The sequence below is a fragment of the Ornithorhynchus anatinus genome, chromosome 11, assembly GCF_004115215.2.
Source record: "Ornithorhynchus anatinus isolate Pmale09 chromosome 11, mOrnAna1.pri.v4, whole genome shotgun sequence".
Taxonomy (NCBI): domain Eukaryota; kingdom Metazoa; phylum Chordata; class Mammalia; order Monotremata; family Ornithorhynchidae; genus Ornithorhynchus; species Ornithorhynchus anatinus.
Genome location: NC_041738.1, coordinates 1,917,098 through 1,943,211, shown reverse-complemented (window position 1 = coordinate 1,943,211; position 26,114 = coordinate 1,917,098). Strand labels below are relative to the sequence as shown.

The window sequence follows — 26,114 nt, the reverse complement described above, 5'->3', positions numbered from 1 at the left end:
AGGTTCCCCCAAGTGGGAACTGGACCTGGGGGACCAGAGGGGAGAGGAATAGAAAGAAGAAACAGTTGCAGGAGAGCAGGGAGAAAGTCAGGAGAACAAGAAGACTGGCCGGGAAAGCTCGGAGAAAATCATTAATGTGTTGAGTGTCTCCTTTGGATGTAGCACTGTACTAGGCTCTGAAGAATATGCCTAAATCATAAACTGAAGGCAGCCCCTGCCCACAAGGAGCTTACCGACACATGAACATCCTAACTTTCAGTCCTCTAAAGTCTCCACTGCTCTCGATATTTACAAAGGTTCCCGCTCCGGGCTTGGCCCACCTGACTGGTAGGAGGGGGCCGGGCTGGGGGGCTGCAATGGCGGCCGTGCTCCCTCCCTCTTGGACCCACGAGTCCTCAAACACCTCATTCCCTTCCCCATCCCGCCAATGGCGGAAAAGGTAGAGAACAGGGGCCTGGAGACAATCTGGATAGGAAAGGCAAAGAAATCCACTTTCTGGGAAACCGACCCAAAATGTTCAAGCACCAACTGGGACTAGTGATGATCAGGCCCGTTAGCTGACTAGTTTAGATGATTTTAACTGTTTGATGGTGCCCTCTCAGAATCTGTTTCTTGTTGGCTATGTTCCCCAGACTGAGATTCACCTCAGTCGCATTTTGTCCGACTCCTTTAAGAGAAAGAAAAGAACACACCTCTCAAGGGGATGCTGTGTGACATATCTGGCAAATACCTGTTCCTGGTTGATAAGACCCTCATAGCTGCCTTCCTCACTCACAACACAGAACCAAGTGAGTCACAGATCTGGCCGTTTCTGGCATCTCTCCCTGCCTCTGGGGACGTTGGAAGGACGGGGAGGGGCCAGGACTCTTCCCTTGGCTGGTGGTGGTGCTGCTGCTGAGCCCGGCCGATCTCCCAGGGAACCGGAGAACCCACCTTCCTCCCCTCCCTCCTCGGGCAAGGACCAGCCCGGGACCACAGCTTGGTCTTGGGGCTGGCATTAGCAGCACAGTGTGTGGGATGAGGGGTGGAAAGCCTGAGTGAGGCGGAAAAGTTCTACGTTCAGCTAGACACTCTTACCGGCGCTGCTGGGGGTCCCACCCTGCTTGTTCAGAGCAGAGGTCGCTCTGGAGACGGCCCCCTTGCTCTCCAATCCTGCCCAGGAAGAGTTTCTGGTGTTGGCTGGATTGTGGAAGGATGCTGAGCAGGTGGAGGGAGGGGGAGAGGAGGCAGGGAAATGTGGAGACTGAACAGGAGCATTTCCTGTGGTACAGTGGCGGCCTGGCCCAGGGCAGAGGGGTCAGAGAGCCCAGAGATGAACCTGGAAGTTCTCTCTTTCCCTTGGAGTCCCTGCCAGCTGGGCAGGGGGCCCTGAAGGGTCCCTGTCCCCAACCCATCTTGGGTTCACAGCTCCATGACACGCTCAAGGTACCCACTTCATCTCCCTCTGCTCTTTTCTCAGCTGTTTTTCTGATCCTACCGGTCCAGGGCAGCGAGTCAGGGGTGTCAGGGAACTCCATTTACTTGGGAGTAGAGGAAGGAGAGCGGTGCTTATGCTGCATTGAGTCCGGAGGCCAGCCCACTTTGCAAGTGAAGGTGAGTTCTAGGGGATGGGAACCTGATCCCCAAGGGAGAAACCTGTGTACATGCCCGTGGTGGGTAGGTGTGCTCATGTGGCCACCCAGAACCTGTCTTCTGGTTCACTCTGAGTAACTCTGAGATCAAATTTGCTTAACGGAGAGTCTTCTGCCCTTGCCATATGGCCCTTCCCCAAGCCACGTTTTCCAAAGTGGCGGTGCAGCCCCCGGGCCCAGTCTGAGGGGAGCAGCACTGTGCCCCAAGCGAAGGGGGCATTCCGGCCTGGCGGCTGAGGTGCTGAGAGCCCAGCTTATTGGACGGACGAAGCCCTGGGCGGTGTGCCATGGGGCAGCAGGGGCAAAAACCTGGACACAAAAGATTGTCTGGCCTCACCCTGATCTGACGTTGCCCCACATAGCCCTCACAGTGAGGTCCCCCTGGGGCAGTGGGAGAGGAATCTGGACAGTAGGACAGCGCCCAAGGCTGGGAGGCAGTGGGAAACTGATTAACCCCAGCAGCCTTGGAACTCCTGTCCCCTCTATCACCTCCCAAGCTTCTTCCCCCCTCACACCTTTCCCCCATCCCTCAGGAAAAGAACTTAATGGATCTGTACCACAACGGGGACAAGTCTCATCGCTTCACCTTTTATACACAACCGACCGGGACAGGCACGGTCAGCTATCAATCGGTGGCTCATCCCGGCTGGTTCATCTGCACCTCACCCTATCCCGAAGAGCCCGTCACCCTGACGAACAGACTCGGAGAAACCCAGATCACAGATTTTCTTTTTCAAAATAAAAAGACCAGATGAGGGTCTGAGTGTCTGGGGGGCCCGGACCCCATCAGACCAGACAGGGCTCTTCTCTCCGCTCAGAGGGATCTGCTCTGCTCTGCTCTCTGCTGGGATCTGTTCTGTTCTGCTCCTGAACCCTCACCGTCACGGCCTCTCCTTTCCCAGGATGCGGCTCGGACCTTCTGTTCTCTCCCAGGGTCCGAGGTCTCTCTCAGATCTAAGGGAACCCAGAGGTTCAGACCCAGAGTGTCTCTGCCTCCTCCAGACAGGCCCATGAAGCCTCTCCGCCTGGTCCTTCTTCCGTGGACCCTGCTGGGGGCCGGCCAGGGAGCAGAAACAGTTCCAAGTTCCCGGCCTCTTCCAACTCAGTCCCGTCAACCTGTCTCTGTGCCCCTCAAGCTCCCCGTACCCATTAAACTGCTTCCATGGCGGGACAGACCCCAAAGGTATGAGACACTGAGGAGCGTGCACGGCAGAAGGGCAGTGGGAGAAGGGAGTTTGGGTAGCGGGGCAGAGGAGAGGGTGAGGGTTGGGCTACCACAGACCCTTCCTGACACCTCTCCCTGTTCCTCGGTTGCCAGGGCTCCCAGAGGCGGGAGCAGTTTTGGGTTTGCCACTACTGTTCTTCCTGATAGAAGGAAAGTAAAGTGAACCTCAAGTTCAAAATGGGGTATCGTCTTCCCCCCGGGACAATGTGGCCGAGCGAAGGAATGGGGGGCCAAGGGAGGGAGACGGTGACGGGCAAATACCCAGAGCACCAAAACCTATTACAAACATTGTTCCCAGGCTCAGCTGCAAGCACAGCAAGGAAGCCACATGGAGAGAGATGCACACAGACACACAACATTGTCACCTATGGGTCTTTGAAAATCCACAACTGCAGTAAATAGGCAGGAAGGCCGGGTCTCCCAGCCTGAGGAACTTCTCCGGTCCCATGAGGCTCAAGCTGCGGCTCTGAGAGAGACCTTGGATCCTCCCCAGCCCCGCCGAGGAAGGGTGACCGAAGACTGACAGCGGGCACCCTGGGACCTGGCACCCAGGTGCAGGCAGGGCCGCTCAGGTGAGGGCAGGGGGTGGCTGAGAGTCGGCGGGGTGGGAAGGAGGGAGGGAAGAAAGTAGAGAAGAAGCTTCTCCAGCCCAAGATGAGCTCACCCACCAGGCACTGGAGCAACACCCTGGGCGCTTCTGGTGACAGGAAGTGCCAGACGGCAGGGGGCAAAGCTGATCCGCCCCTGGCTCCAGTGCCCACCAACCTTAGCTTCTTGGTCTGGTTGCCATCAACCTCAGAGTGCGCGTGCACACTCCTTCTTCTAAAATGTCACCCTGGGCATGACTGTCTGCAGCTCAAAAACCTCCAACGATAACCCATTCCTCACTAATACTAATAATGGTATTTGTCAAGCGCTTACTAGATGCCAGGCACTGTACTATGCATCGGGGCGGATACAGGCAAATCGGGTTGGACACAGTCCCCGTCCCGTGTGGGGCTCACAGTCTTAACTGTGGTAAGTAACTGAGGTAACTGAGGCACAGAGAAGTGAAGTGATTTGCTCAAGGCTTCATTCTTTCCCAGGCCACCCACGTGTTCTGCATTCCCAGCCACCCAGAACACGCAGGACACCTCAAATTAGGTACTCGATTCCTTAACGGCTTATTTAATCCAATACCCATCTTTCCATTCTCTCTCTCTGGATCTGCGCTAAAACCCAGACGAGCCCAAATTCAAATTTACATACCCTCTTTGGGTGCTCGAAAAATGCACTGACTTCAGAGGTCGGAGCTGGCTGACTCTTTGGAGGAGGTCTGGGTTTAAGGGGATTTCCTTCTGCCAGAAGGGACCCCAAAATTACTTGGAGTGAGGAACACCCACCTTCCGCCAGACTGCATCAACTCAAACTATTTCCTTGCTACAGCCAAAGTGTTTGTTCCCCTGGTAACAATACCATTCGTAGTATTTATCATCATTAATTATGGTATTTATTAAACTCTATGTGCTAAGCACAAGAAAAACAAGACACATATCCTGTCTCACAAGGCCTGTAGAACAAGGAAAGTTAATTACAATTTGTAAAAGCAGATTATAGATTAAAATGGTCAAGTTAAAGAACATTAAAATAAAGGAGCGAAACATTCCTTGCAGGGAACAGACTTCAGGCTCCTCCCACCCACAGGTAAGAAACCACCACAACTTGTGTGTAATAAATATGAATTAATTAATTAGTGACTTTACAACAGTCCCTGAGTGAGGGTGGGTGGGAGGAGAAGAAGAGAGGATTCCCAGGTTATGGGATGACCCTCCTGCTCTTTACCCCAAAACAGACCCTGGAGGTGTCGGGATGTTTCCTGAGGGTCCGAGACACTTAAATTGAAAGTTCAAATGGAAAATGAGTTGTAGCTCAAAGTGGAGCCTGTTTCCTAAAGAGGAACTTCTCATCCTTCCACCCAAATACTGAACTCCCCCTGTCTTTCCCATCACTTTAGACACGGCTATCCTCCCAGTATCACATGCCCGTAACCTCGCTATCACCCTCAACTCATCTCTCTCATTCAATCCACATATTCAATGTCACAACACCCTGTCGGTTCAATCTTTGCAAGACTTCTAAAATCTGCCCTTATCCCTCCATCTAAACTGTTACCTATCTGATCCACGGACTTCTATCCCACTGTAATTACGTGATCATTGTCATCTGCCTCCTCAATGACGTCCCCACCCTAGTCCATACTTCACTCCGCTGCCTGGATCATTTTTCTTAAAAAAACAAAATCCATTCAGTTCACGTCTCTCCACTCCTCAAGGGCGTCCAGGAAGGGTGACAGAGTTTAGACAGCGGGTCCCCTTCCACCTCCTCATCAAACAGAAACTCCTTGCCATCGGCTTTAAAGCACTCCATCGGCTCGTGCTCTCCTACCTCACCACACATCAATTCAGCCCACACACTTCCCTCCTCTAACACCAACCTACTCACTGTACCTTGACCTCATCTATCTCGCCGCCGACCCCTCGTTCACATCCTCCCTCTGGCCTGGAACTCTCTCCCTCTTCATATCCAACGGAAGATCACTCTCCCCACCTTCAAAGCCTTATTACAAGCACAGCGCCTCCCCGGGGCCTTTGTCGACTAAGCCCTCATTTTTCCCACATTCTCCCTTCTACGGCATCTATGCACTTGGATCTGCACCCTTTAAGCACTGGATATTCACCCCACCCTCAGCCCCACAGCCCTTACATACGCATCTGTAAATTATTTCAACGTCTGTTCAGTCCTGTAGACTGAAAGCTCCCTGTGGGGCGGCGTGACCTGGTGGATCAAGGCAGGCCCCGGGAGCCAGGGGACGTGGGATCCAATCCCAGCTCCTCCACTTGTCTGCTGTATGACACTGGGCAAGTCACAACTTCTCTGTGCCTCCGTTTCCTCAACTGCAAAACGGGGACTCAATACCCGTTCTCTCTCCTACTTGGACTGTGAGCCCTGTGTGGTACAGGGATTGTATCTGGCCTGATTAACCTTTATCCATCCCAGTGCTTAGAACAGTGCTTGACACATAGTAAGCGCTTAACAAATACCACACACAAAAAACAACTCTGTTTTAATTATACTCTTCCAACTCCTCAGTATAGTGGTCTGTACACAGTAAGTACTCAGTCAATACCGCTGATTGACTGGTTGAGAGGTGACAGGCCTTGGAATTCAGGGGCCTGGAGTTGGGCTGGGACTCAGAGGGGGACAGGAAAGGAGGGGAGAATGATTTTTCAGACACAAAAAGGCAGCAAGACGGCAAGTAACGTGGCCTTGTGGAAGGAGCACGGGCCTAAGGTTCAGAGGACCTGGTTGCTAATTCTGATTCTGCCACTTGTCTGCTATGCCACCTTGGGCAAGTCGCTTCACATCTCTGTGCCTCAGTTTCCTCATCCATAAAATGAGGGTTAAATATCTGTTCTTCCCCAAGCCTTAGACTGTGATCCAAGCGGGAAAGGGACTGTGTCCAACCTGATTATTCTGTGCCTACCCTAGTGCTTAGTAAGGTGCCTGACTCATAGTAAGGGCTTAACACATGCCACAGTAATAATAATAATTGTCACCCTTGCACTTGGATTTTATAATTACAACTATAATCATTATTATTACTATTATTACTACTTCCCTAACTCAGCTTGACCCTCCACGAGGTCAGTCCCTTCCTATCTCTGAGCCTCAACGTGCCTAACCAGACGATGCTGAAAGCCACGGCAAGAAGGAAGCGAGTCATTCAGGTCGACCCAATGCTCTGCAGTAGCCCAACCCCCAGCAGGTCAGCTGGGAGGGGTGTGGATGACGGAGGAAAGGGAAATCCAAGAGCCAGCCTGTGTATTTGTCAGCCACGCCTCATGCCTTGTGAGTTTCCCACGGTGGCCGGGGGGAGGCAAATAAAGCCAATCGATCAATAATGATATCTGTTGAGTGCTTAAAATGTACTAAGCAATTGGGAGAGTATGATGCAACGGAGTTGGCAGACATGATCCCTGCCCTCAGGGAGTTTACAATCTAGTAGGGGAGAAAGGCATCACGATAAATTACGGCCTGGGGAAGCAACAAAGTGTAAGGATAAGTAGAGAAGTATTGTGGGGCTGGGGGTGAGGTAAAGTGCTTCAGGGATACAGACCCAAGTACGAAGGTGACACAAAAGGGAGGGTAAATACACGGTGGGGAAATAAGAGGTTACTTAGGGAAGGCCTCTTGGAGGAGATAGCATTTCAGCATGGCTTTGAAGTGGGGAAAGTGATGGTCGGTCACATATAATAATAATAATAATAATGATGGTTTCTGTTAAGCGCTTACTATGTACCAAACACTGTTCTAAGCACTGGGGTAGATACAAGGCAATCAGGTTGAACGCAGTCCCTGTCCCACGTGGGGCTCACAGTCTCAATCCCCATTTTACAGATGAGGTAACTGAGGCACAGGGAAGTGAAGTGACTTGCCCAAGGTCACAGAGCAGACAAGCGGCGGAGCTGGGATTAAAACCCACGACCTCTGACTCCCAAGCCCGGGCTCTTGCCACTAGGCCATGCTGCTTCTCAAGGGGAGAGGGGAGGGAGGATATGAGCAAGGGCTCGAAAGTGAGAGAGACAAAACTAGGGTAGAGCAAATAGACTGGTATTAGAGGAGCAAAGTGTGTGGGCTGGGGATTAAGCCAAGTTTGGTAGGAAGGGGATGTCTTTCCTTCTCTGTAGTCTCACACTTCCCTCCAGCTTTTCAAAATATTTCTACTTGGATTTCCCACTGACACCTCCAACTTAGCAGGTCCAAAACAGAATTTATCTTCACATCCAAATCCTGTCCTCACCCTGATTTTTCCATCACTGTAGAGAGCCCCACCATGCGTCCTGTCTCACCAACTCATAACCTTGCCATTGTCTCCAACTCATCTCTCTCATTCAATCCACATATCCGATCTGTCACTAAATGCTGTCGGTTCAACCTTCACGACATCATTAAAATCTGCCCAGTCCTCTCCATCCAAACGGTTATCACGATAATCCAAGCGCTTACCCTAACCTGATTACTGCATCAGCCTCCTTGCTGACCTCCGTGCCTCCTGTCTCTCCCCATTCCAGTTCACACTTCACTGTGCTGACAGGATCATTTCTCTACAAAAACGTTCAGGCCATGTTTCCTCATTCCTCAAGAACCTCCAGTGGCTGCCCATCCACCTCCATATCAAATAGAAGCCCCTTTCCATTGGCTTTAAAGTACTCAATCACCCTGACCCCTCCGATCTCACCTCGTTACTCTCCTACTACAACCCAGCCCGCACAATTCACTCCTCTAATGCCAACCGTCGCACTGTATCTTGATCTCATCCATCTTGCCACTTACCTCTTGCCCACATCCTTCCTCTGGCTTGGAAAGGTCTCCCTCTTTATATCCAATCGACCATCACTCCCCAAATCTTCAAACCCTTTCTGAAGGCACATCTCCTCCAAAAGGCCTTCACAGACTAAGCCCTCATTTTCTCTTCTCACACTCCCTTCTGTGTCACCTTTGAACTTGGATTTTTTTCCTTCTATTCACCCCTCCCTCAGCCGCACAGCATTTATGTTCATAGCCGTAATTTATTTATATTAATGTCTGTCTCCCACTTTAGACTGTAAGTTCATCATGGACAGGGAAGAAGTCTAGCAACTCTTATATTGAACTCTCTCAAATGCTTAGAACAGTGCTCTGCACACAGTAAGCAGCTCAATAAATACAACTGATCGACTGATTGAGAGGTTTGAAGTCAACAGTAAAGAGTGAATGCTTATGTGGAGATCGAAAGGCAGCCAAGTCAGTATGTCTCCAGGTTGCTGTGAAAAGCGGGGGGACAGAACATCGGCTTCTAGTAAACCCCACTGTCTTGGGGGAAATCAATCAAAAGTATTTATCGAGCACTTATCTGCCAAGAGCATTGTACTAAGCATTTGTCAAAGTGCAATACAACAGATTCGGTAGTTGTGATCCCTGCCCATGAGGAGCTTAAAGTCTACCGGGGAGAAAGACAACAAAATTAATTACAGAAAGGGGAAATCCGATAAATAATTATCCCTACCGAGAAGGGATGAAGGTGTTTTCCTCGGTCAAGAATCTTCCAAACTTCCTGGAGAGCAAGAAGGAAGATGACCGGCGTGAGAGGTGATGGGGCCGATTAACGCTGAGCTGTCCGCAACAAGGTCCCACCCAGGAATTTCTCCTCTTGCTCCAGCTCCAGCCGTGTGGGAGCAGTCCTTGCTCCCTGCCATGTCTGCCCAGTCCCCTGGGGCCGACCTGAACCCAGTCATGCACTAGAGACTCTTCAGGAACACACCCATCACGTGCCAATGGGCCACTGAATGCTGGGCAGAATCAGCAGAGAGTTATGGATGCAAGGTAAGCTTGAAGACCAAGGTCCAAATTTATAAGGATTTATCTATTTCTCTTTTAAATTGTGTCAATTATTTACAGATAGTTGCTGACATTGACGCAAGGTACAGACATCGTTTACATCTATTGCCTCTACCTTTTGATTCTTTTCTTTCCTTTCCTGAGTTCCATAGTCTGGTTTCCGCTCCCTTCGCTCCATGCAGACAGCTCTCTCTATGGGCACCGAGGACCTGCCTTCTTGCCAAATCTACAGGACTCCACTATGTCCCGCTCCTCCCTCATCTCGCCCCTGCTTTTGAGGGTCCACGGCCGCCTCCTCAGAACCCTTTCAGGCCCGTTCTACTCTCCTCCCACTTTTCCATTTCGCTGGCTGGCTCCTTTTCTGCCTCTCATCCTGTGACTGGGGGTGCTCTGGGGCCCCCTACTCTTTTCCCTCTACCCACACTCTAGGGAGAGCGGATAGCTCGCCTGCTCACCTGGCCTTGGCGGCCACCTTCTCCCAAAGCTCTCAAGAGTCAATCACCATCCCGATCGTCATCTTCGAACATGAAGAAAACCACTCTCGGGAGTTGCTCTCATTTTATCGGGAGCTTTGGTCACATACCTGCCGGGAGTTCTAAAACGCGGGACCGTCACCATTGACTAGGGGGTCTCTAGATGGTTCGAAGCCACCGACTCACCCGACTGGGATACAGATTTGCTTCTGGCTTTAGGTCTGTTCCCAGCAGAATCTCTACCCCCTCGCCACACCCCTGAGCCAGACCCACATTGATCCAGGCCAGGACTCTACCTCCAAGAGGGGCCTCAAGGCACAGGGAGGAACTGACAAGGAGCGGTTAGGGCCAGAAGGCTCCACCGAGCCTTTCCGAAGGACGGGTCCACCTGGGGCTGTGTGAGGGATTGCCAGGAGAAGAGGCAATGAGGGAGAGAGAGAAGAAGAGGAAGGGGGTGGAGGAGGAGGAAGAGATGGAGAAGAGGAAGAAAAAGGAGGAGGAGAAGATGAGGAGAAAAAGAAAGAAGGATGAGAAGGAGGAGGGGTAGAGAAAAAGAAGACGAGGAGAATAAGAAAGAGAAAGAGGAGAAGAAGAAAGAGGAGGAGGAAAGGAAGGAGAAGAAGCAGAAGAAAGAGAAGAGATTCAGGGTCAGTTGCAGGGGAAGGGGGCCTCGGCTGCTGGGGGCCACTGGGGAACGGGTGGGAGAGGGTGAAATCTGGAGATGAAGCTTCTCTTGTGCTTACAAAGACTCGGAGTGGGACGGGGAGGCACGTGGAACACTAAGGGAATATGGACAGAGTGTCCCCGGGTGGGGGTGGACGTGGATAAGGGGGACTCTCCGTAATGACATGCAGGGATTCCGATCTAACGGTCACACCAAATGACCGGCATGGACTGGGAAACCTCTTCTGGCCCGGACCCTCAGCCCCCAAACTGCCATCTGGGTGTCAAGGGCCCGGTGGTCACATCCCAGCCCGGCCCAGCTCCCGACCAGAGATCCCCACAGGCTCCTCTGCCACCAGGAAACAGTCGCCCATCCCCGCCCCGGACTCCGCCCGCACCCCAGCCCCGCAGAACCAGATCCACCAGCAGTTACCGGCGGTACAAAAGGAGGTGGAAGGCCCGGACACTCCAGAAACAGCCGGAGCAGCAGCGCAGAGCACAGGGCCCACAGGTAAGCCCAGGGACTGACACCCGCACATCTGGTTGCAATGGGACCCTCTCCCGGATGATGCCCCTCCCACACGGCTATCTGCCGGGCCTCAGCTCCCGGGTTCAGGGGTTAGAGTGGCAGACAACGTATTCCTCTGCCCGGCGATCTCCCTGACAGAGAATGGCTGCTGGCTGGATGTCCCAGGTGTCTGCTGGGATCAGGTGGGCACCAGGGTCCCCCCTGCTGTCAAAAGCCCCATCTGTGGTCTCTCCCTCCGTCGGCTCCGCTCGGCCACAGAATGCCAGGAGAGGCTGGGTTTCCAGCTCGGACCGGCTGGGCTCTTCACGCCCGGTCTTGGCCGGGCAGGAGCCGGCCCTCCGACCCTCCGACCCCCAGCCCGGGTATCCATCTGACTGCCGGTACCCGCGCCGGAGGAGCCTGGAGACCTGGTGGTCGTGGGAGCTGGGGTGGAGTTCCCTTGGCACTCACCCCCGAGAGGCATCCTGCCCCCTATTAACTGTCCCCCACCCTTGCAGGAGCTGAACTGCCTTCACCATGTCTGCCCAAGTCCAGAAGTCTCCCTTGGATACAGATAGCCAGGGGCATAAACGTAAGGACCTGGGGCCATCTGGGTTGGGACTGAGCAGAGCTGTTGGCAGGCTGCCCTGAGGGGAGGTGGAAGGGAGGGGGCTGGGACCCCTAAAATGGCCAAGAGGAAGGGGCACTAAGGAACCCTCAGCATAGGAGCCCCTGAAAGCTGCTGCGGAGGAGTCTGAGACTGGTCACTCCCTTTGTTGGGGCAGAGGACCCCTGCCAGGCTCATAACTTTTAGGGAAGGCCCCCGCCCCACCTAAGGCACTCGGGCTGAAGTAGCCGGAGACCGTGGGCAGGTCGCTGTTGGGGGCAGACATCAAATGTGGGGAGCCCTGAGGGCAACTCCACCAGGGGTGGAGCGGGAGGTGAGGGAGAGAGATAGGCCACCTGGGCCCTAGCCCTGCTCCTCCGGGTGTCAGGGTCCAATCCGAGTGAGTCTCAGCCCTGGACCTCCCTACTCTGTCCCCATCTTGGGACCTCGTGACACAAGCTCCGGCCTGTGGGTGGGATGTGTGCGGTGCAGAGGGGGCACCGGCCTAGTACACTGCTCTGCACACAGTAAACGTTCAATCGATACAACTGAATGAACCGGCTTCACTGCCCCTGCCCCGTGCCCCCGAGCTTCTCTAGGTATCCATGGCAGGGACTGGCTGGGCTGGCCTCTTCCTAAAGGCTCCATGCCACCACTCAGCCCACACAAACCCCCGGCCCCCGTCTCTGGTTCTGTGCCAGATGACTTTGTCGGTGTCAAAATGCCCATCCATCGGTCCCAGAATTGAGAATCCTTTCCTCGGTGTCTGCGTGGCACAGTGTCTATAGAATATGCCGAATCGGCCCCCAATGGAACCCTCTGTGACACGGCCAACAAGTATTGGATGCTGGTGGATAAGACCGTCGTCGCAGTCCCCAAATCCTCTAACACCAACCCAGGTGAGTCCCAAACTGCCCTGTTCATGGCTTTTTTTTTAATGGCATTTCTTAAGCACTTACTTTGTGTCAAGCACTGTTCTGAGGCTCCTTCTCTGCCGCTGGAGCAAATGGAGGGTTTGAGGGGTTGGGTGGTCAAGGGGAGGGACTAAGGCTCTCATATTAAGTGCCGACGTATCCGGCAGGTGCTGCGGGAAACCAAGGCCCGGCCCCAGGAAAACGGTCCGGTCCAGATCCGGGCCACCCCGACAGGGTGCTGGCTCAGCCCGGTCTGGAATGACCGGTTTCCATCCACGGATCTGCTGGGACCGCGCTTCAGGCCGGGGGCGGCCTCCGTGGCCGCTTCCCGGCCCGTCACGGCAGGGGCAGCGGGAGATCTGGCTAGGGAGAAGAGGGGGTGACTGAGGGAGGAGCAGAGTGAGCTTCCAAGCTGGGGCGCGCTGCGCACGGACCGATCTGAAAGGGGTGGAAACTCCGGGTGGGAGTGAAGGGGTGAGCAAGGGCTCAGAGACGGGAGAATGAGGTTCGGTGAGGAGGCCTGGAACTTGAGGGAAATGGTCACAGCCCCGAGCACATAGATCAGTTGCTCCGCGCGCGGAGTCGGCCGGCCCGCAAGACTTTTCTCTCCTGAATTTAGAGATTCTGCCCAACTTCTTCCTGGGTTCTTTCCCACAGGATTCTAAGAAAGTAGTACTAAGGAACAGGTTGATGCCAGAATATGCTTCCCCCTCTCCCTCCTGCCCCTTGATCTCAGTTCCGCCCTCAAGTGGGGTTCAGGCCCTGCCAACACAGACCGGGTCCCCCCTCTTCCCAACCCTCTCAATATCTCGGGCACCAGAAATCTCCCCAGACCCTCTGCTCTCCTCTACACACAAACCCGATGCTCCGTACTCCACGGCCCACGGACATAACTGGGTTGACGGCGACTGAGCCAGGTTCTAAATGAAAACAGCGGGTCCCAGGGGATAGAGCAAAGGCCTGCAAGTCAGAAGGACTTGGATTCTACACCCGGCCCTGCCACTCGTCTGCCTCGTGACCTAGGGCAAGTCACTTCACTTCTCGGTGCCTCAATTACCTCAGCTGTAAAATGGGGATTAAGATCGTGTGCTCCAAGATAGACCGGGGCTGTATCCAATCTGATTACCTCGTAACTACCCCACTGCTTAGAACAGCGCCTGGTACATAGTCAGCGCTTAACAAATGCCATTAAAAAAACAAGATCCACCAAAATACAGACTTCCCCAAGGGGTCTGGATGACTCTAAAAGCCTCCCTCTCCCGCCCCATCTACCGACAGACCCCGTGCTCTCCGATGCTCCTGCTCTATCTTTCTCCAGAACCTTGCTGGGGTGGGGCACACCTAGACCTGCGGCCTGGAGCGCAGAAAGAGACACCGACACTGTGAAGGAGTCTAGACAGGAGCCCAGCACGCAGCCATTGTGTTAGGAGGACTCGGCACGGGGCGCAGAGATTAGAGCGGGAATTAATGGGTACAGTCCCTGTGCACCCCACATGGGACAGGGATTATGCCTGACCTGATCACCTTCTATCTAACCCAGTGCTTTGCCCAGGATTTGGCACCAAGTAAGCACTTACAAAAATACAATTATTATTATTATTATTACAGGGCCTCTGCCTTCGCCTGAGGCCCCACCAGCCAGCAGAGGGTACTCCAAAGGAGCTCTGCCCCCTGCCCGGGCCCTTCCCACAGAACAGGGCCAAGCCCAGGCCACATCTAGTCTGGTTTGCAGCTTCACGATCCAGCCGGCCACTGCACCAACTTCACCTCCTCTCCCCCTGCTCTTTTCCCAGATATTTTCACCTTAATGCCCAACAGAGACCCGACAGCTGTGGAGAAGGGGAAGCCTGTTTACATTGGAATCCAGAATAAAGACCTGTGCTTGTGCTGCGAGGACTCTGGGGGCCAGCCCGTGCTGCAGGTGAAGGTAAGGCCCGGGGGACAGGGCTGGAGATCTGATCACGGGGAAACCTGGCACAGTGTTGGGGGGAGGGCGCAGGGCCCATCTCCTGCTTCACTCCAAGAAGCTCTGACATGGAATCGTCTGGAGACTCCTCTGGCCAGAGACAGGGTCACCCACCACTGCCCAGCCCGGTTCTCCACGGTGAGGTTCTCCTGGGACAGTGGGAGCAGAGCCAAGACTGTGGCACAGCACAGGAGGCCGAGGGGCAGCGGGAGGCGGACTGACCGCGGGAGCCCCGAATTCCTGACCCCTCCCCTGTGCCCAGACCCCATCTCTCCCCACGGTGTCCAGGGCTACTGCCCGTCTAGAGGTCGAGAGGCCTTTTCCCCCGGACTCACCTTTCCTCCCCTCCCCCAGGACAAGAAGATCATGGACCTCTACCATAACGGGGACAAGTCTAACTGCTTCAGATTTTATCAGAACAAATCCGGGTCGGACACACACAGCTTTGAATCGGTGGCTCACCCCGGCTGGTTCATCTGCACCTCCCCGCACACCGAGGAGCCCGTCAGCCTGACGGACAAACGGGGAGAAACCCATTTCACAGACTTCTGTTTTGAACTTAAATAAGCCCTGACGGAGGTCTCAGCTTCTGGTGCGCTCGGGCCCAGCAGCTCCCAGCGTGGCCCCTTTCCCCTGCCTGGGACACACTGGGTCCTCAAGGCTTCCAGCCCCTCCTCTCCCAAGATGAGTCCCAGTGGCTGCAGAAGGAACCCTCGGGCTCCACCGGCTCAAGTCGGCCGAGGTCGGGCCCGGCAGAGGGGCCGGAGAGCAGGGAATCTCCGCTACAGGGGACGCTGGGGATAGGACAAGTCTAGCCACTTCTCATCAAAACGAATCCGGGTCGAACACGCACAGCTTTGGATCGGCAGCTCACCCTCACCTCAGGAGCCCACCGGCCTGACGGACTTACGAGGAGAAATCCAGATCTCAAACTTCCATTTTCAATGCACGGAAAAGCCCAGACGGGTCAACTGAGAGTCCGAGAGGCCTTCCCTGACTAAGCCCTCCTGCCTCGCCTACGCACTCGGATCGACACCCTTTCAGCACTTGCTATTCATCTCACTGCACTCCATAGAGATCCTCTGCTCTGTCCCCTGATGCTTCCACTATCTCATTTATTTTAATGTTCATCTCCTCTTCTAGACTGTAAGCTCTTTGTGGGCAGGGAGCATTTCTCCCAATTCTATTATAGCCACTTAAGCGTCTCATACAGCGCCCTGTACCAAGTAAACACTCAATAAATACCATTGACGGATGGGGTCCAGAACCCTCATTTCCCAAGGCAGTGGTGGAAACTCTGCTCTCCCTTGGGCTATCGTGTCTCTCTCAGTATCGAGAACAAGCGGCTGCAGATGGAACCCATGGGCTCTGAGTCAACTCCAAACCCCAACCCGCCCCAAGCTTTTTTTTTAAAAATGGTACTTCTTAAGTGCCAGGCACTGTACTAAGCGCTGGGGTAGACACAAGATCATTGGGTCACTAGAGAAGCAGTGTGGCTCAGTGGCAAGAGCACGGGCTTGGGAGTCAGAGGTTGTGGGTTCTAGTCCCGGCTCCGTAATTTGTCAGCTGTGTGACTTTGGGCAAGTCACTTCACTTCTCTGTGCCTCAGTTACCTCATCTGTAAAACGGGGATTAAGACTGAGAGCCCCACGTGGGACACAACCTGATTACCTTGTATCTCCCCCAGGGCTTAGAACAGTGCTTGGCATATAGTAAGCGCTTAACAAATACCATCATTATTCTTATTAGGTTGGACACTGTCCCTGTTCCACATGGGGCTTACAGGGTAAGATGGAGGGAGGAGGCTCAGCCACATCGCTTATAATAATAATAATGGTGGTATTTGTTAAGCGCTTACCATGTGCCAGGCACTGTACTAAGCGCTGGGGTGGATACAAGCAAATGGGGTTGGACACAGTCCCTGTCCCACGTGGGGCTCAAAGTCTCAATCCCCACTTTACTGATGAGGGACCTGAGGCACAGAGAAGTGAAGTGCCTTACCTAAGGTCACATAGCAGACAGCAGGCAGAGCCACGCTGATCGATCTGTAATTTATTTATTTATATTAATGTCAGTCTCCCCTTCCAGACTGTAAAACTAACCGTGAGCAGGAAAATCTCTGCCGACTCTGTGGTACTTTACTCTCTCACTCATTCAGTACCACTGACTTATGAGACCCCATTTTACAGATGAGGTAGCTGAGGCCCAGAGACGTGAAGTGACTTACCCAAGGTCACAAGGCAGCGTCGCTCAGTGGAAAGAGCCCGGGCTTGGGAGTCATAGGTCATGGGTTCGAATCCCAGCTCTGCCACTTGTCAGCTGGGTGACTGTGGGCGAGTCACTTCACTTCTCTGGGCCTCAGTTCCCTCATCTGGAAAATGGGGATTCACTGTGGGCCTCCCGTGGGACCACCTGATGACCCTGTCTCTCCCCCAGTGCTTAGAGCAGTGCTCTGCACATAGTAAGCGCTTAACAAATACCAACATTATTATTATTATTAAGTCACTTCACTTCTCTGTGCCTCGGGTTCCCTCATCTGTAAAATGGGGATGAAGACTGTGAGCCTCCCGTGGGACCACCTGATGACCCTGTATCTCCCCCAGCGCTTAGAGCAGCGCTCTGCACATAGTCAGCGCTTAACAAACACCAACATTATTATTATTAAGTCACTTCACTTCTCTGTGCCTCGGGTTCCCTCAACTGGAAAATGGGGACTAACTGTGAGCCTCACATGGGACCACCTGGTGACCCTGTCTCTCCCCCAGCGCTTAGAGCAGCGCTCTGCACATAGTCAGTGCTTAACAAATACCAACATTATTATTATTATGAAGTCACTTCACTTCTCTGTGCCTCGGGTTCTCTCATCTGGAAAATGGGGATTAACGGTGGGCCTCCCGTGGGACCACCTGATGACCCTGTCTCTCCCCCAGCGCTTAGAGCAGTGCTCTGCACATAGTCAGCGTTCAACGAACACCAACATTATTATTCCAAGTGACAGAACAGCGAAGAGAACCTGCACCTCCTGACTTCCACCGGACCCCACGGCTGCCCAATTTGTGCGAAACGCTGGGCTGCTGGGCGTTATCTGTGGTTTCTCCCACCACCCCAAAACCTGAAGCAGCGTGGCTCAGTGGAAAGAGCACGGGCTTTGGGGTCGCAGGTCATGGGTTCGAATCCCGACTCGGCCACTTGTCAGCTGTGTGACTTTGGGCAAGTCACTTCACTTCTCGGTGCCTCAGTTCCCCCATCTGTAAAAGAGGGATGAAGACTGTGAGCCCCACGTGGGACAACCTGATTCCCCTGTGTCTCCCCCAGCGCTTAGAACAGTGCTCGGCACCTAGTAAGCGCTTCACAAATACCAACATTATTAAAACCTGGACCCCCCCAACACACACATGAGAAGCCCTCGGGCCTGGGCCATGCCCCTCCTTGGGGGGCAGAGAGAGGTCCAGGTCCCCGGCCTTTTCCTTCGGTGGCCCGGCTTCCCTGCATTCATTCGTGTTTATTGAGCGCTTACGAGGTGCAGAGCACTGTACTAAGCGCTTGGCATGGACAACTGGGCGACAGAGAGACCATCCCTGCCCAGGAATGCCGGCAGGCGTCCTGGAGGGGCCGGAGGAGGGAGGAAGGGATGCGTTGGGGAGGTCGGGGGGCCGTCCAACGATCGGCAAGGGGAGAAACCCACCTTTTCGGACGCTGCGGCGCCGACCCCGCGCCGTCGGGATTTCTTCTTACCGAAACGGTCCTTTGGGACGGTCCTGAGGCCCCAGGAGGGAGGAAACGGCGCTCCGGGGGCAGACGGTGGAGGTGGGGCTCCTCGGCGCCGAGATCGCGCCCGCCCGAGCGGGACGGTCCTGCGCGCCCCCGCGCAGCCTGCCCCGCGCGCTTCCCATCAGCGTGGCTCAGTGCAAAGAGCCTGGGCTTGGGAGTCAGAGGTCACCGGTTCGATTCCCAGCTCTGCCACTTGTCAGCTGGGTGACCGTGGGCAAGCCACTTCACTTCTCTGGGCCTCAGTTCCCTCATCTGGAAAATGGGGATTCAGACTGTGAGCCCCCCCGTGGGACCCCCTGAGTCCCCTGTGTCTCCCCCAGCGCTTAGAACGGTGCTCTGCACATAGTAAGCGCTTAACAAATACCAACATCATAATAATGGGGTCGTTACAAGAAAATCCGATGGAACACCGTATCTGTCCCTGTCCCACACAAGATTGACGGAATAAGAGGTAGGGAGACAGGCTATCTCCACATTTTACAGATGAGGAAACTGAAGCACAGAGACCTTGCTCAAGGTCACACAGCAGGAAAACGACAGTGATCCTGGAAGGCCAATCTTCTGACTTTCAGCCCTGACTTCTCTCCACTTGTGTGTGTATATATACACACACATATATATATACACCCAAGCCTATATATACATATATATATTATATATACAAATATGCACTCATATACACAATTAAATTGTATTCTCAGCACACACACACACACACACATATTAGCACTTAAGCACTTAAGGGACTTGTATGTCCCTTACAAGTGCTGAGAATACAATTTAAGTGTGTATATGGGTTCAAAGGGGCAGATTTAATCACATTTTTGATAAGTATGATTGTGATTTGATTGGGGAAGGCTCCCTGGAGTAGGTAGCATTTTAGGAGGACTTTAAAGATGGAGCGAACTGCAGTCCGGCAGATTTGGGGGTTGGTTCATCTGCTCCTGGATGGTCCATGCTGGGTCAATGGGACAGAGTCAGGGATGGAGAGGGGAGAGTCGGGGACATCGGGTGGTGTATCCCAAACCATGAAAGTAGGTCTCCAGGGGGCAACCATCCCAAGGTTCCTCCAAGCTTCCTGGTGCTGCAAGACAGAATCTTGGAATGGATGGGCTGGAAGGCCTCCCCAGGGGGTTCTGCTCAAGGGCTCCTGCTGACGTTTTCTCTCCTGGAGATCTACCCTCCTTTTTGCGGTGGGGAAACAGGTTGGAGAAAGCTGAACTCCAGCTCTCCTCTCCCACTTCCCTTGGGCCCTTTCACTGTCAGGTCACTGTCGGGTCATGGGCGGGGGACCTGGTGCCCCTTTCCCCCACCCCCGCTTTGGGCAGAGACTCTCTCCCGCCCTCTGTCACCTCCCTCCCTCCCTCAGCAAGCAGGCAGGTCTGAGGCCCACGGTGGGACTGCCTAAAACCCGATGTGGCTTGTTTGGCTACCGACACCACACCCCTCGGCAACAACAGCAACAATACAATAACAGCAGCACAACATACAATGGCAGGGGCAGCGATGCGACCTTGGCTTTCATTTGTGCAGGTCAAAACCTTCTGCAAATACTCATTAACCCCTCCCACGCGTCGCCCCACGCCTTGCCCCTTCCCCCCGCAAGGCGGGGGTGATTATCCCAGGCCCTGAGGAGGTTGCAAAATGCGGGGCTCGTGCTCTCCCGGCTCCCTCTCAGGGCGGAGCGGTAGTCTGACCCACATCCACCCGTCGCTATAAAAACCAGGCGGGAACCCTGCGGCCACCAGCCTGGACTTCCAGGAACGGCCGTGGAGACGCAGGATCCACAGGTAGGAGTCCCGGTGGGAATGGCGTTGGCTTTCACTCCCCTGACCCTCCCTCTGCTCTCGGAGGCTTTGCAGGTTGACCTGAAAGCCTCGTCTCAGCACCCGTGCAAGCACACGTCCTCTCTCCCTGATTTTCTGCCCTTAGTAGTGATGCGGGGAACAGAAACTATCCCCACTGGCCCACCCGGGGAATCCGAGAGCAGCATCAGGGTTGCTCCCCCTAGAGATGCGGATCCTTTGGTCAGCTGGACGTGCTCGCATGTCACTAGAAGTCTTGGCAGGGAAGCGACGGAGAACAGGCCCCTCTTTTGCCTTCCGGGTGAGGCCTGCACTTGCTCCCCCCAGACACGCTTTGTAGCACTCAGGAACTTGCAGCAGATACTACCGAGCGTGCATATTCGTCCTCCGTGCATGCTCCAAGCGCGGACCCGGAGACTCAGAGACTCGTTCCAGGAGGCCAAAGGTGATGAGTTGGGGGAGGGCACGGGTTTGCAGGTCAGGGGGTCAGTCTTGGCCAACCAACTGGGGATGCCCAGGCTAAACCAGAGCTACCGCTCCCTCCCTGGCTCTGGAACTCCATGCCACCAGGGGTCACCACTCCCTTATACTGGGAAGGGTCACTGTGGGAGATGCAGGATCTGAGGGCAGGAAGCGGGCAGAGCCAAGAGCTCCAGAGCTGTGAGGGAGGAGGGCACCCTGATGCCTTGGCGAGATCGTGTGCACCTGCTGTCCCCAGTGAATTCCCACCCAACTCGGTCAATCCCTTTCTTTCCTCCGGGCAGGGTGGCTGTTCTGAGCTGCAGTGATGTGCTCCCTCCCACTGGCACGATATTACATGTGAGTCTTTCAAGGGCCCCTGCGTGCATTAGATGATTACTGGGAAGAGGTTGCTCCTCCCTCCCGCAGCATACACTAAGTAGCCACATCCCCACATTCCTCTGCGTCTTGCATCCCGGTTCAGCCCAACCCAGTGGCACTGGAGCCAATCCCACCCACCCCTCGATATTTATTTAAAATTGAGGCCACAGGCAGTGGCGGGAGACACCTAAGGACGTGGACCACCCAGTTGTGCAGGACTACAAATTCCACCATGCACTCTGGCACTGGTCACCATTTTGCAGCCCACCTTTTCCCGAGCCCAGTTCCTGGGTGCTTTTAGGCTGAGGGATGACCTGATCTTTGACCATGCTGGCCATCCCCAGTAGGATCAGGTGGCCCTTATTCCTCCGTTGCTAGGGGAAGAGGGTAACTGTATCTGGATGAGAAGTAGTTTGAGACCCAGCCTGAACCCTGCCCACTAGCCTGCCCTGAAATGGGGGCTCTGGAACCTCATTTTTGGCCACCAGAACATGTGACATTCCCTTAGGGCTGGAGGTGCCCTCGGGCCAGCCAGTGAATGGCCAGACCGGAGGGATGGGGGCTTCTGAACTGTCCTGGACCCTTGTTTCTCTCCGCCAGCTGAGGGAGCTGGGCCCCATCCTGCCGATCAGCCAACCTCCCTCACCCTTGGCTGGAGCCCCCACTAGAGCTGTGCCCTTGGTGGCAATTTTCCCCTTCAGTCCTGCCCTGAGAGGTCAGCCTATCTGTCCAGCCCCAGGGCTGCCGTCCACAGCTCCCCCAGGAGCGGCCTTGCTCGCCCCATAGTTGACACAGATCTGTGCTCCCTCTCAACTTCGGCTTGGGCCTCCCGTCTACCCAAACTAAACCCCCAAGTCTCCCACTGCTGAGCCCCCATGCCAGCCTTTTGTCTTGCATTCATCCCCATTTCATTTTGCTAACTTCTACCCTCCCCTGGAGCCTTCTAAAGCACCCTCCACCCCACTTTCCCGTAACTCTGAAAACTGGCGTGATGGGGCCCCGACCCTGAAGAAGAGCATGCGTGATGGGGCCGGAGCCAGGGTCTCTTGCAGGGAGGGAGGTGGCTGGGAGGCCTTTGGCGCCGGAGCTGGAGGTCTGCCTGGTTCCTGTTTCAGAATTAAGAATGCAGAGCAGAAGGCACTGTACCTGAGGAATGACCAGCTGCTGGCAGGGGACCCGGGCACAGAGAATGGCAGCCCAGGTCAGCAGCTAACCCCTCTGCCCTCCAATCCCTCCCAATCTCCCCAGGTCCCAGGGGCCTCCCGGCCAGGTGGAGGTACCCAGGTATTCACCCCGGGGTGACAAACTAACATGCTCCCTCCCTGCCTGGGACTGCTGGTGGCCCACCCAGTTGAGGGTGTGGAGGTGGGGGGGACTACCCAGCCTGGAGCAAGCCAGGGGCAGTCCTGGAGGTGCCAGTCCACACTGGGCACCGCATGGGATCTGCTGTACCTGGGACTCCCTGGGAAAACCCCTGGATTGACCCCCCGGCTGCCCCCCAGAAGCCAGGGACTCAGCCGGACCCCTGGGTCCCCTGAGGGTGGGGAAATGACTCTCCACAGTGAGTCTTGCACTCCTCTGCCCTCTCCTTGGTCCTTGATTCAGAGATACCTGGAGTGGGGTATGTGGGGAAGGGAGGAGGCAGGTAGGAAGTGGAAGGCAGCCTGGGAGTCTAATCACTGGGCCTCTTCTGCTCCCTCTGCCCCAGAGCGGGTGTGCGTGCTCCCCAACCGAGCCCTCGACCCCAGCAAGTTCCCCATCATCATCGGGATCCAGGGCGGGAGCCGCTGCCTGGCTTGTGCGGAGACCGGGGAGGAGCCCAAGCTGCAGCTGGAGGTCAGTCGGGGCGGGGGCGGGAGGGAAGCCGGCCCTCACCTCCACGGCCCTGGGGCCACTGCCTTTTCCCCCTTCACCCCTGGACATCCCTTACCAGCATGGGCACCAGCCAGATGGGAGGGTGGGGGCGAGAGAGAGAGACACACACAGAGAGAGCTGTCCTTTATGTTTGAAGAAGTCACCACTGAAGGTGAGGTTCACCCATCAATGCCTGCAGGAAGTCCAGGGGCTCTGGGAAACCCTTGTGTGCTTTCCTGAGGGCCAGGGCCTTGTCCACTGGCCTTTGAGGAGCCGGGGTCCCCAGAGGCCTGCAGACCACCCCCTGAAGAATGGAACCCCAAGGGCCCATGGTTCTGGGGCAGCCCCTTCCCAACTCGAGAGCACTTAGTAGTGCAGAGACCCCTCCACTATGGCCAATGCCCTGCCCACATAGGGGGGCAATCCCCTGATCCTCTCTCTCCCCACTCTCCCCTGACTGCTGCCCCTGACGGCCCCCTGCCACCAGGACGTGACCATCGAGGACCTGTACAAGGGTGGGGAGCGGGCCACCCGCTTCACCTTCTACCGCTCCAGCTGTGGCGACGCCTTCCGCCTGGAGGCAGCCGCCCGGCCTGGCTGGTTCCTCTGCACCCCGCCTGAGCCCTGGCAGCCCCTGGCGCTCTCCAGCGAGGCCGGAGCCTCCACCCGCACACAGTTCTACTTCGAGTTGAGCCGGTAGGGCCAGGGACCGGAGGCCAGGCAGTCCTGGTGTCTGGTTTCCCTTTGGACCCGGAGCCCGGCCCCCTCCGTCCTGGGGGAGCGAGTAAAGTGTCTGAGTTTCCTTGCTAGATGAATTTGGTGCCCACTCCAGAGCCCGGGCCCACTCCTCCACCGGGCAGTACATTCCAGCCGAACCGGGGAAGGGGTCATGAGATCCCGATCCCCCTCTCCCCTGAGCTCTAACAGAGCCCTCCCCAATCTTCTCGCTTCCTCTCCCTGACCACATTCCCCAGGAGCGCCCCAGCCCCCACCATGGGCACCCCAGAAGCTCATGTGTTCTCGCAGGCCTGAGGAATTAGACTCAACCCAGATCCTCTAGGTGGGCCAGCCCCGGCCCCACTGTCCCTCAGCGGGTCGGGCTGAATGACAGAGGCTGAAGAGGCCTGGGGGCCAAGCCATCCACTTCTGCGTCTCATACCGGCCTCCAGTTCTGCCTGGTGGGGTCATTTTCTCCCAGCCTGACTTAGCAGTGCCATCTTTCATTCATTCATTCCATCATATTTATTGAGCGCTTACTGTGTGCAGAGCACTGTACTAAGCACTTGGAAAGTACAGTTCGGCAACAGAGAGAGCCAATCCCTACCCACCAATGGGTTCACAGTCTAGAAAGGGGAGACGGACAACAAAACAAAACAAGTAGACAGGCGTCACTGCCATCGAAAAAGATAAATAGAACCATAGATAAATGCACATCATTAATAAAATAGAGTAATATATAATATATACAAATACGCACAAGTGCTGTGAGGAGGGGAAGGGGGTAGAGCAGAGGGAGGGAGTTGGGGCACTGGGGAGGGGAGGAGGAGCAGAGGGAAAGGGAAGGCTCAGGCTGGGAAGGCCTCCGGCAACCAGAGTCCAGAGCCACCTGCTCCACCTCCACTCCTCCCTGCTTCCTCCTTCCTCCTTCCCAGAGGCCGCCCAGAGAGAATCCCTCACCCAGCAGGGCATCCCTGCTTCACCCCACCCCTTCCTCCCCCGCCACCTAAGAGATTGACGCTCAGGAAGGATGGTGTGTGGCGGGGATGGGGGAGGAGGGGGAGCAGGGAAGCGTGTGTTGATGGGGGACAGCCCCAGACCCTGGAGAAATACCCTGGGAACCCCCTGCCCACTCCTGCCAGTAGGCAGGGCTACTCTACCAGATGGTACACATTCCCTGAGGGCATTCCCCCACCAGGCTCAGTGATTCACCCACCGGGGACAGCCCCAGCCCTGACTCTCCTCAGCTGGAAGCCACCCTGCCCGTCTGGAGAAACTTCCCCAAATACCTTCTCCACCACCCGAGACATGCCATCGCGGGACTCCTGGGACTCCCGTGAGCTGGACCCTGAGCCTCTCCCCGCCTCTTCCCCTTCCCACCATGTGCCCGTCTGCACAGGGAGCAGTGCTGCAAGGAGAGTGTGCCTCTATCCCATCCTAGCATAAGCTTCCCCAGCTCTCTGTCCACTCTGGCCCTCTGCCCCTCGGCAAGGGAGGGCCGAGGGAGCAGACCCCCCAGGGGGTCAAGCCCTGGGGGTGCCAGCGCCCGCGGTGGCTGGACTCTGGTGTGCCCCCTGCCAAAACTCCCTCAACCCAGGGTTGATGGCCTCCAGCTCTGGCAGGTGCCACTCCCCTGGGTTCCATGGGATTTGGAAATTGCCCCTTCCTGGAACTGGGAACTTCAGCCCCTCTCCCTTTCCCTCAAGCAGGAAAAGGTATCTCTCAGCCTCTTTTCACGAACCTCTCCACTCTCCCAGCCCTGACCCCCGATGCCACCTCTAATTCCCCATTCTTCACTGGGACCCCCACTCTCCTTTCCCCTCCCCCAGTCCTCCCTCCCACTCCTCTCTGAGGGTGCACCATTCACACTCTGGGCAGATTTTCTCTAAGTTTACACTTGACCTAATCCCCACCGCCAAGTACTTCCTGCTGGGTCTCTTACTGTAACCTATTTCTCTGTCTACGGTGAGGAACCACCATAGAGTCCCCCTCAAAGTCTGGTTGTTTCAAGGTAGCTCCATCTATGGAAGGGTGGGCGTTTTTGGACTCCTGTGTTCTGGGTTTTGAGCATGTGCCTAAGAAGTTTAGGGAGCACCCAGCGAAAGTGCTCTAATGCCAAAACTACAAGCCTTAGAAGTGACTGGGATTTGAAACCACCTCCTTCCCTTTTCTGGACCCTGCCATCTTCTCCCTCCCCCGGCTTTCGTGGGTCACCGTGACGCCAGAGAACTTATTTATAGCCATTCTGTGGCCTCCTCCGCCACATGGTGCACCCACAGGAAAGAAGCATCTTGAAGAAGTGGCGGAGGACCTGTTGATGCAGTCACTTCCACCTGGGCTGAGCCAGGACTTGGGGGCCAGAGGGCGGGACAGGCCCCTGGTTTCGGGAAAAGGGCTGAGTGTTTGGCAGAGGTGGTTGGTCCTGAGAAGCTCTCTGGGGCCTCCCGGAGAGGTGTGGGTAGAGCCACGGGAGTCAGAACACACAGTGGCCTCCACCAGGGGCTCCGGGGCTCCCCTGGCTGGGCCCCAGACTGCCACCGGGCATCGCAGCTGCGATTCGAAAGGGAGTCAGCCGCCAAGAGGACTTGTGCCAGGAGTCGGCAGACCTGGATTCTAGGCTTGGTTCTGTCCCTGGCCTGCTGTGTGACCTGGAGCAAGTCACTTAACTTCTCTGGGCCCTGGTTATAATAATACCTACCTCTCCCTACCTTGTGGGGATGTTG

The 26,114-nt window shown here is 55.4% G+C and overlaps 2 protein-coding genes across 2 annotated transcripts; both read left to right on the top strand.

The window, feature by feature from the left end:
- The first annotated feature begins 239 nt into the window (after positions 1-239).
- Positions 240-2,386, top strand: LOC100092673 (interleukin-36 alpha-like). Its single transcript, XM_029074771.2, has 4 exons — positions 240-327; positions 675-788; positions 1,460-1,593; positions 2,165-2,386. The coding sequence occupies exons 1-4, from the start codon at positions 240-242 to the stop codon at positions 2,384-2,386; spliced, it is 558 nt and encodes a 185-aa protein (XP_028930604.2).
- An 18,381-nt stretch (positions 2,387-20,767) lies between these two features.
- On the top strand, positions 20,768-23,733 carry IL1F10 (interleukin 1 family member 10). Its single transcript, XM_001521189.5, has 4 exons — positions 20,768-20,799; positions 21,936-22,021; positions 22,529-22,656; positions 23,162-23,733. Exons 1-4 carry the CDS (start codon positions 20,768-20,770, stop codon positions 23,372-23,374), a joined length of 459 nt encoding a protein of 152 aa, XP_001521239.2. The 3' UTR covers positions 23,375-23,733.
- Positions 23,734-26,114: the final 2,381 nt, after the last annotated feature.